At 43.9% G+C, this 9,888-nt stretch overlaps 1 protein-coding gene across 4 annotated transcripts; it reads left to right on the top strand.

Moving 5' to 3' along the window:
- The first annotated feature begins 247 nt into the window (after window positions 1-247).
- Window positions 248-5,483, top strand: slc66a1 (solute carrier family 66 member 1). 4 transcript variants are annotated; one of them, XM_034537749.1, is made up of 9 exons: window positions 249-369; window positions 1,337-1,393; window positions 1,883-2,079; window positions 2,171-2,300; window positions 2,589-2,676; window positions 3,025-3,179; window positions 3,288-3,380; window positions 3,895-4,080; window positions 4,604-5,483. In XM_034537749.1, exons 2-9 carry the CDS (start codon window positions 1,376-1,378, stop codon window positions 4,688-4,690), a joined length of 954 nt encoding a protein of 317 aa, XP_034393640.1. In that variant the 5' UTR covers window positions 249-369; window positions 1,337-1,375; the 3' UTR covers window positions 4,691-5,483. The 4 variants fall into 4 exon arrangements, with proteins under 4 accessions (XP_034393642.1, XP_034393640.1, XP_034393641.1 ...); XM_034537750.1 differs by having other exon boundaries at window positions 250-369; window positions 1,886-2,079; XM_034537751.1 differs by lacking the exon at window positions 3,288-3,380 and having other exon boundaries at window positions 248-369; window positions 4,604-5,296.
- The last annotated feature ends 4,405 nt before the right edge of the window (window positions 5,484-9,888 follow it).

Here is a 9,888-nt window from a genome sequence, read left to right as displayed (position 1 = left end):
TTGAGCAAAAACAACAAAACACATTTCCACATACTCTTGGTATCTAAGCAGATAATTTTGGTTCGATTTAAAGTGATTTAAATGGTGGACTTTAAATGGTGCAGTGAACCTTTACAACTGCCAAGAGGAAGTCACCACTGACTCCATAAAACATCGCCGACGCACTGCAAGTTTCAGTACCGCAAAGGAGCATTTTGACCCATGAAACTGAGCCAGAGGTCGGAGTCGCTTCACAAGAAGCACGTGACCACAACAGGAAGGTGCTAGTGTCCGTCAGTCTGACGCATCGTCAGCCGAAAGCATTTAGTTTTTTACTATATAAAGAAGTAGCTCTAGAAGTCTGACATCGGATCTGATTGCCTCTTCGTGGTAGGATGTTTTTTTTTTCTCCCCTCTTGACAACTGCCCATCTTAGACGAGATAACTGGGGAAATAGTTTCGATTTAAACGTACTGCCTCTGTTGTTGTAACGATGAGGATAATTAGCCATCATCATCTTAACATTGAACAAGAGTGAAAAGACACTGATAACAATGACTTCTCTAAAGGTCACTGAGTGGGGTAATTTGCATACAATCACGCTTTACTCAGGGGTTTCGGACCTGGTGTTATTATATAATCACTTATAGGTGTATTGTTTTTCGCAGCCACATACTAAAATGCAAAGTTAGTTAAAGAATGTAGGAGGCCTCGAGGCTAATGACCGGATTACTTTGAAACAATGTGATTTAACGAGGTTTGTAGCTATGTGTTGAGAGGGTGTGAGGTGTGTGAGCCCTGGAACATCTCATCAGCTGTCCCAGCTCTACAGATGAGTGACTATCACACGGAAGCTTGTCACGCGGCTTCACACTTGTTGTACAATCTTTTGTTTTACGTCTATTTAACAGTCCCGACCGGAGAATGAACTTTAATCAGAATACGGCCTTCCAAACATAACGTATTATCAAAGAGAGCAATCTCCACGACCAATTACAGACACATAGACATCATTTTATAATCACCATGGTGGCATCAAAATGATCAATAATACAACAAATCTGTCAAATCTACATGTTTCTTTTTTTATATTCCCTTTTGAATGCTTCTTAAAATCACAACGTGTTTAAAAACAGGTATTATACATAACTTGGAATGGATATTCTTATTAAATTAACGAGATGTACATTTCCCCCAAAGCCAATTTTAGCTTTATTTTTTAAAAGGCAGAGTAGAGGCGCAAGTCACGTGCCCCAGTTCCGACCAGCCTGCGGTGACGTATCAACCCAACGACCAATCAGCGCGCGGACACGCGCCTGGCTTGTTTATTTGACTGCTTCTGTGTTTGTGTCCGCAGTGTCTGAGAGGTTTCTGTTCAGCGAAGGACTCTGTCGGCATGTCAGCGGCCACACAGGCAAGACACACATTTGCTTTACTCATTTCTTTTTTTAGTATGTCGACCCTCTCAGGGAACATCCAACCGTTAGTCTAAATTGACGTTGCTAGCTAACGTTAGCTAAGTGGCTAACTAACAATTAGTTTTTAATGTGATTCTGTGGCTTCTGTTCAGTGTGTTTTGTGTGACACTCGAATCGGCGTAGCAGAAAACAATTGTGAAACAACGGGCTGTTTTAAAAAAACAATTTAACAGCCTTTGACCCAGTTAGCTGGAATGCTGCGTTACGTCTTCTGGGTCGTGTTGTTGTTCTCTTTGTAGTTTGTACTGCGGGTTCAAACCTGTGCTGACGCTCCGGAAAACTCCACACCTGTGGCACATATGACTGCATTAGTGGAGACGTCGATTAACTAGTGTGTGTTGGCTGTGAACGGGAACTAAAGAGACGTAATAAGGATGTTAATCCGTAATCAACCGGATAACGACAGGCCCCCTTTCTCTCTCCAGCAGACGATGAGTACAGACGGAGACCTCGCGCGGGGTGCCTCTGGGTGGTCCACTCAAGGAAACTTCACTTCCCTTTGCCCGAACGGGTCCAAGTGGGTTTGGGAAGGACTCGGGGAATGCGCGCAGGACGGGAGGGACATGGCCAGCATTTACCTCGGCCTCCTGTCCATCGTCTTCTTCATGGTGTCTTCTCTTCCGTAAGTATTTGGTGTATGGCGCCTCTCGGAGGAAGTGCTCTGTCATCTCGTCGTAATGGACACACACACAACGTGTCTTTCTGACTTTCAGACAGTACTACAGCTCGTGTAAAACGGGCAACATGGACCGGGCCCTCTCCATTTGGTTTCTGCTGCTGTGGTTGGGAGGCGACTCCTGTAATCTGGTGGGCTCCTTCTTGGCAGACCAGCTTCCGCTTCAGGTGACTTGTAGCGGTGTTAAGAATGTTTCCATGTCTATAAATCATTGTTTTCAATCAGTAATTTGTCAAAAGCGATGATCATTAGAAGTAATTAAAATCTCAATCATTTATTTAAGAGAAAAAAGTGTGTTTTTATTTAATAATGGTATGGCAAAAAACAAACCGTCAAATGTTTAGCTATTGTCAGCTAATTATTGTTTTTGTATTGATTAGTGACTTACATGAGTAATTGATTATTTAATTCTTTATTTTTGACCTGTTTCATGTGTCTTTCTCCTTGTCATCCAGACATATACAGCTGTTTATTATATATTAGCTGACCTGTTGATGCTGGCCATGTACTTCTACTACAAGATATCGAACAAGATGTTAGAAAGTGAGTTACTTTTTCTTTTCACTACTCAATTTTACAAATGTACCACGTTGTTAATTTATTGATTCAGCCACCATTAAGGCGCTGCTTATTTCTAAGGTCAGTTTGATCTGACTTGGCTGCTTAATGAACACGCTTCTCTTATCAATGCTGATGGATAGTGATCCAACACTAGTCCAGACGGAGGAAGAGGGTTATCGCTGTACCCTGTTGTGATGTCATCACATGCCTCATGTTGCTGCGTTTGTTACACGACTGGTGAACTCTGACACGGTGACCCTTGTCTGGAGGAATGTGCTTGGATGTCTTTCCTGGTATTGGTGCTGAACCCAGGCGTTGTCTCCTTCCCAGGAAGGAGGGTTTTGCACATGGTGGGTGTCGCCTGTGTCCTGGGCTTCACCACAGGCCTCGCCCACCTCCCTGGATTAGGCACCCAGCATGAAGCGGTTCCTTCTGGGTTCAGAGGTCGTGCCTTGCTCTCTACCGCTGATCTTAGTTCCATCAAGGTGAGTCATATTCATTTGTTTGTTACTGACATGAGGGCGGTGAACACATTTCGTCTGGCTTTTTATTTTGCTGGTTTAATGTTGTTGTCTGCCTCTTTGTCGCTTCAGGCTTTTACCCCGAGAGAAATCATTGGTTTCTCCATTGGCTCAGTGTCGTCAGTTCTCTACCTCTTTTCCAGATTGCCCCAGATGTACACTAATGTGAGTGTGTTAAAGTGGGTCCTGCTGCAGATGTGTTGTTTCCTTTGTGATATTGATGTTTGCTGATACTTATACTAACACTAATAACAAATGGCTATTCAGAATAAGTATCCTCATAATATTACATAGTATCCACGTGTAGCCAATAAGTAACATTAAAAATGTGACTTTAAAATGAAAGGTATAGCTAAAGATAAATTTAAAATGTGTAGAAATGCACGTGAAATGATAATTATAGACCCAAAAAAGCCGTGATGGCATTACAAGTTGTGTTTTGTTTGAATCTGCAACCGATGACAAATGTATATCAAAGTGAAAGAGGCCAGATTAAATGTCGCTGAAAGCTGAACAGTCGTAAACGCCAGTGCATATGACGCAAGGATAGCATGGACGACTGCCTCTTCAATCTGCACATATCACTCTGCTGTACAGCATGAGGTGGATATGTATTACTTCCTCTATTCCTGTTGATTTCTTCCCAATTCTCTTCCCGTCCTCTCAATTCTGCCCACAGTTTAAGAGGAAGTCGACAGAGGGTGTGTCTTTCTTCCTGTTCGCGTTGGTCATCCTGGGAAACACCTCGTACGGCCTGAGTGTCCTGCTCAAGAACCCTGATGAGGGCCAGGGCGAGAAAAGCTACATAATCCACCACTTGCCATGGCTCATCGGCAGCCTCGGCACCCTCTCCTTAGACCTCATTGTATCCTTTTTAAAGAATTCAAAACATGGCTGTTGTTGCCGGTCTTCTGGGCTCTCCGTTTATCCCACGTACGTGTTACATTTTAGGCAGAAGGGACATTTCATCAGATGGGATTAGGTCTCATGACTGAAACACAATATACAGTATCAAAGGTCCAAGTGCTGGCAGGGAAGCAAAGCAACACACTGTGAAAGCTGTGCTAGTGCCTCCTGGAGGCCATGTGCCTCTTTACACCCCACATAAGTGGTGGATTTAAGTATGAAGTGGCTTTTATTTTTAGTGAACATGTTGACAAGGGGTGTGTGTCAACTGCAACTTTATTTGGGAATATGCAACACATTTGCAATCCATTGAAGTGATTCTGAGACTTTAAGGGAGTCCTGGGTGTCTGGAGCCCCAAAGCCTACAATAAATATGGGTCATTTCATGTAGTAATTTCATGATCAAATATTATATCATGTTTGTCATAGTTGTTTGTGTTTCTAGGTGCATTTCTTTAAATTTCCTTAACGTTGCGGTTCAGATCTCTCTCCAGTTCTTAATTTACCGGAAAGCCAAGTTGGCGGGTGACGTCGGCCACGGTGAGACGACTCCTCTGATTGGGAGCTAAACCAAGAGGGTACTGCTGGGACACGAAACGGACACTAGCTTCCAGGGAAGCCTCAAAATCACACATCCAACAGAATCGGGACGAAAGAACATTTTTAGCTAGATTTTATAGTGTAACTTATGATGATCTATTTTTATGTTTACACTTTGTTTTCATCTGCAAAAAGTACAGTGACAGCTGGAGTCCCCCACTGGGGTTCAGCTGCAGTGATGGGATTTCCGATTCTCTCAGCATTTGAGTTTTAGATGGACGATCGAGGGTTTCAGGTGTCACACATGGATTAAAAAAACTCCCGTCAACCCCAAATCCTCCTGATTTTAGGCCACGACCTCCATTTGATTTCAGACCTAATATAGATGTCAGAACTCTGCTGTCCGTGAAGTATTCTGGTGTTTTTAAGTTGCCAAACACTTTGACGGCGTCGACACTTAACGCTGCGTGAAGCCCAGTTTCATCCTGTTGCAGTGACTCACGCGTCTGACCGCAAAAGTGTATATTGTATTTGGTACATTTTTTTTTTTATTGTTTACACCAAGTGCTTTAATCACAGTTTTGAGAATTGTTCATTTATTTTATTAGCTTTTAAAAAATAAAATGGACACTTGACCAATTGAGTTTGCACTGGTGATAAAAGTTGCAACATGTTTTTCACTACCATGTTTAATTTACTTTTTTTTTTTTTTTTTTTCATTCTCACTGTTTTGCACAACAAAAGTTCGATTTTGTACTTTGATAAATGTTGAATATGTTCTGTAGGTCAGTGTACTGTAAAGATTAAACATTAAATACGTAATTTTCTCTGTTCATTTTGTTTCATTTAGGATTATCTTCATACTGAGAAAACACTTCTTCCTCCTACAGTTTACTCTCTTCATCTCCCACTTTTTTCAAGCCCTGCAGAGGTCAAGGCGTTGCTCTTGACCTAGCTGTTGACCTTTGCCCCTTTGCCTTGGCTGACCTCCACCCCCGCTGACGTGTGTGTGTGTGTGACCTGCTCCTGGGAGGCCTTGACAGCCGTGTTGTTTTTCGTCATTAGAAGATTCACACTGGCCTCTCAGTTGCACCCTCCTCCCTCCATAACACCCCCGCATGCAAACACTTTCCCTCACTATCAAACATAATGCAATTGTGCATAGTCAACCAGTAAGGGCCCACCCACCAAGGAAGCAAGGTCAGCACAGAAACTCATGGCTCCAGAGTATTTGGGGGAGGGGGGTGGAGGGTTGTGAAACAGTGGCAGAGAGATTGCTAAGCGGGTTGTGGAGTTAGCGGGAAGAACAGTGATAGGGAGCATCCATCCATCACAAGGGATGAACAAGAGGCCGTTTATAAACACTCCATACTGGGAATTTTTAATGAGATGTTTCCAGTTGCTACAAGTAAGGCAAGAACGGGGGGTCTCTTGTGACTCCGAGGTTGCCAGTTCAAATCCCTATTCCAACCAAAAGGCCTTTGCTGGGGGATTTTTTTTTTATGGGTAATTAAGGATATTTTCAATTTCCCGGTGTTGAAAATATCTTTAACTTCTACCTTGTCAGACACACTACCCTTTGCCTCTAAATGCTACTGTTGCCCAGCTTAATTTTTCACATTTCCCCAAATATTCCCATGAAAAGGTCTATATATAATTTCTTCTCCACACTGACAGACTTCTGTCCTGCAAGAGAACATTTACAGGAAAACAAGATCTTTGGTCAGGTTTCCGCACGTCCAGCTAAAACACACATCAAGAGCAGCCGTCTGTTTACTCTGTGTGTGTGTGTGTGTGTGTGTGTGTGTGTGTGTGTAAGGATGGAGGCTGGGCTGAAGTCAACATTACAAAAAGTCAGATAGTTGGACAAAGGGAGAGGACGTCGGGACACTCGGTGCAGCAGGAAGGCTCCCCCCGTCAGGTGAGTCCACTACCTCTGCTCCTAACTAACACAACTGCAGCGTGAACAGAATTTTTCATAAGCCAACGCACAGATTTCTAACCAAAAGAGCAGCACGTTACTGTCCTGCTTCGTCTCGTCTATCGGGTTGTTTTGTTTTTAAGTGACGAAAGGGAGTTTTTGACATCACATTTGTCGTTTTTCTGCTACACTGTTTTTTTTTCCTTCTCCTTCTCCACCTCATTTCAATATCAATGCAATTCCAGCTAGGAAAAATCTTCAATGTAATTCCCACCAGGGGAGTCAAAGTCCAGATGTTATTGATTATGGCCAGTTTCAACATGCTGCGTTAAGATCCAGTGTTTTCTATGTTTTTTTTCAATTTTTTTTCAAATAAGGCATTTAATGTAGAAATGAATGTAGAAAACATAGCAACCTCAATGGATCATAGGACATTGTTTCAAACAAATTTAAGTAGTGACAACTAATATTTGACATTCAACATTCCTTCTCTTGATGGACAAATAAACCCCGCAAGCACGCTCACTCGCTTATGCTCAAACATAAGCTGTGACCTTTACTCACGAACCCGAGGCCACTTTAATGTAAGTGTCAGTTTCCTGTGAGGATCAGTAAACAGTCCCGAAACCATTATCGAGCTGCAGCTACCCGCCAGCGGCTCTCTGATAAAGAGGAGCTGGCCACATGGAGACCACGTCCTGAACAAGGATTTACGATGTGCCGAATTTATCACTGTGAGTGATTCGGGACTAATGACTTTGGGAGGTTTGCACATGCCATCGCTCACTTTGAGGGAAAAGTTGACATTTTCTGTTTGCTTTGTTCAAGTTCGCGTTGCGTCGAAATGCCAAACTTTGCTCCTTTTCCTCTGGTGTTCATCTCGTCATTTTGGGACAGTTCGTTGGTTCACAGAACACACACACAACCTAATTCAGAGTCCAATTTATATCCTTTACCAAGTCTCCCTCCCCGACGCTCCCTCTTCTTTTCGTGATACTCATCTCCCATGGGGCGAGCCCTCATCGTCGGGCCCGTGTCCAACAGTGTGACACCTCCTGAAGATCCATGGCGACATTTGCACGCTCTCGGATGTTGTCCCCATCGTTCAGCGTCACTCTCAGCACTGCTGCCTGCTCTCAAGTTTCCTTCCAGTTCTCAGAGGTCAGAGGTCAGAGGCGGTTGCGAGGAATGGCTGAAGCTTGTTTTGCCATGACACACTGATGTTTAATGGAGGAAAAACTCAACAGACCACCTCTTCTTCAGCAATGGATTCATGCATCTGTCTAGATTATTTTAGTAATGTCAAGAAGATTAGGCCCGAGTGAAGATCAAACAAGTTGGTTTTAATTAGAATAAAGTGAGTTCATGGCAATCATTTGATCTTTTAGTAACGCTAGCGGCATTAATCCTACCGACTGCTGATCCCCTGGTGTGTTAATCCCTTGACGGCTTTTGTGAAATGTCTCAACACTTCACAGCACTCCATGGTGCCCAGAGGATGAACCCTAATAACTTTGGGGAATCCCTTAACTCTACACTCGTGCCAGCAGCAGGTTAACTCTTCAGGTTATCCTGTGATATACCTCAAAATCTACTGGGAGGATTGAGAGGATATTTGGAAGAAACGTTCACGGTGCCCAGTGGATGAAACCTAATGACCTGATCTTCTCGCCACACCGTGAGGTCGACATTTGTGGGTTTAAGTCAAATATCTCAACAACTAACGGATGGATTGCCATGAAACTAGGGTGAATTGTAAGAACGTTGGTGGCCCGGTGACTTTCCCCTCTTGTATCATCTTCAGGTCCGATGTTTAAATTGCCCAATATGTTGGTTGGTGAGAAAATCTCCCTGCAAAACTCCCATCGGCCTCAGCTCTACTTTGTCTTTACTGCTAACTAGAAAATGTCTGCATGCTATAATAAAGCATGTTAGCATTTCTTGTTGTTGACATGTTTGGCTGTCAAGCTGATTCAGCTCAAATCACTGCTGTGTACACTCAATAGGATAGACAGACACATCTGTTGTAGTTACAATATGGAGAAACAGAATGAAGTGCATTTGGATGCTCCTGCAATGCTGTTATCCAACCATAAAACCGCGAAAGTAATAATATCGTTGTAGCTATTTGTCTTATCCTTTCACCGTGTAACGGCAGGTTTGCAGTGTTCACTGTTATTGGAGGTCTACGACGTTCATTTCTGCTCCATTAGTTTTGTGGTTTTCCCTGAATTACAATTCCTCTCAAAGCTGTGTTGTCATCGTGGACTGTGGTCAAGTGTGTGACGATTTACCCTTTGGACACAATCTTCAAAGGAGAGACACTGTGTAGCTAGCACCCACATTCCTGTATCATTTATCACTGAGATCGATATCGGGATCGCCCCAGTGAAGGCTACAGCTTCGGTGAGCATTACCGACCGACCCCTCTGTTATCCACCGGCGGGTCCTGGTTCCCATAATGAGCCAGTGAAAGGGATGATATGCGGGTGGGAGGACGCCGTTAATCCTCAGTAAGCATGCTGCATGTCAAGCGGCCCCGCTCAGAGATTCACGGGCCAGTGTTGAGGTCACTCCTCTGTCTCCGCTGGGCGGCTGCAGGCCTCGTCTCCTCTTCTGCTCTGCCCCGGCCTGGCTCACTGTCTGTGGGGGAGGAGGAGGTCCCCGAGCCCCTTAAATCTAACTGCTGTCCAATATTAACTGCAACACAAACAGAACAGCGGTAAACAAAAGCAGAGTAAACACACTCCCGAAGGCTTGGAGGACAAACACGGACAGACAGGCAGACAAACACACATTAAGTATGGCGAGCTTCACAAGCGCTATTTAGTCCACGATAAACTTTATAAAACAATTGATTTAACGAGGTTAATTACTTTATTTCAACTCATCAAGATTAAACTGAGAAGCAAAAGAAAATAAATATCTTTTTTTCCAGCCCAGCTGTTGCACTCTGGGATACATCCATTTGGCCAAACCTCAACACACACACACACACACAGATGCACACTCAATGAGTGTTGGGTGTTCTCTCTGTGGGGATAAAGCCTCCATCCATCCGTCCCTGCCATCTTCCGATCTGTGAAGTCCCGGTCGGGTCCAGCTGTTTGGACCCCAGTCACATCCCTGTCCTTCATGGGTGTCCCCCGCTCTCCCTTTCGTCTATCCCCCGGGGACGACTAAGACCTCCTCCAGCACATCGTCCACCACAGACCAAGAGCCTCAGCTGCACTCGTCCTCTCTGTTTTTTTTTTTTTTTTTATAAATAGGACGGGATCTCAGCCTCTACAGCTAAGAGACCTGGAC

Source organism: Cyclopterus lumpus, chromosome 7, assembly GCF_009769545.1.
Source record: "Cyclopterus lumpus isolate fCycLum1 chromosome 7, fCycLum1.pri, whole genome shotgun sequence".
In the NCBI taxonomy this organism is placed as follows: Eukaryota; Metazoa; Chordata; class Actinopteri; order Perciformes; family Cyclopteridae; genus Cyclopterus; species Cyclopterus lumpus.
The sequence above is the reverse complement of the archived record's forward strand: the minus strand, read 5'-3'. Positions and strand labels throughout refer to the sequence as shown.

Bases quoted from the DNA above. Each gene is read 5' to 3' on its own strand.
- slc66a1 (XM_034537752.1), top strand. From the start codon at position 1,832: ATGTTAATCCGTAATCAACCGGATAACGACAGGCCCCCTTTCTCTCTC. The intron at 3,381-3,894 runs GTGAGTGTGTTA...TTCTGCCCACAG, and splicing joins TGCCCCAGATGTACACTAAT to TTTAAGAGGAAGTCGACAGA. The intron at 4,081-4,603 runs GTATCCTTTTTA...GTTGCGGTTCAG, and splicing joins CCCTCTCCTTAGACCTCATT to ATCTCTCTCCAGTTCTTAAT.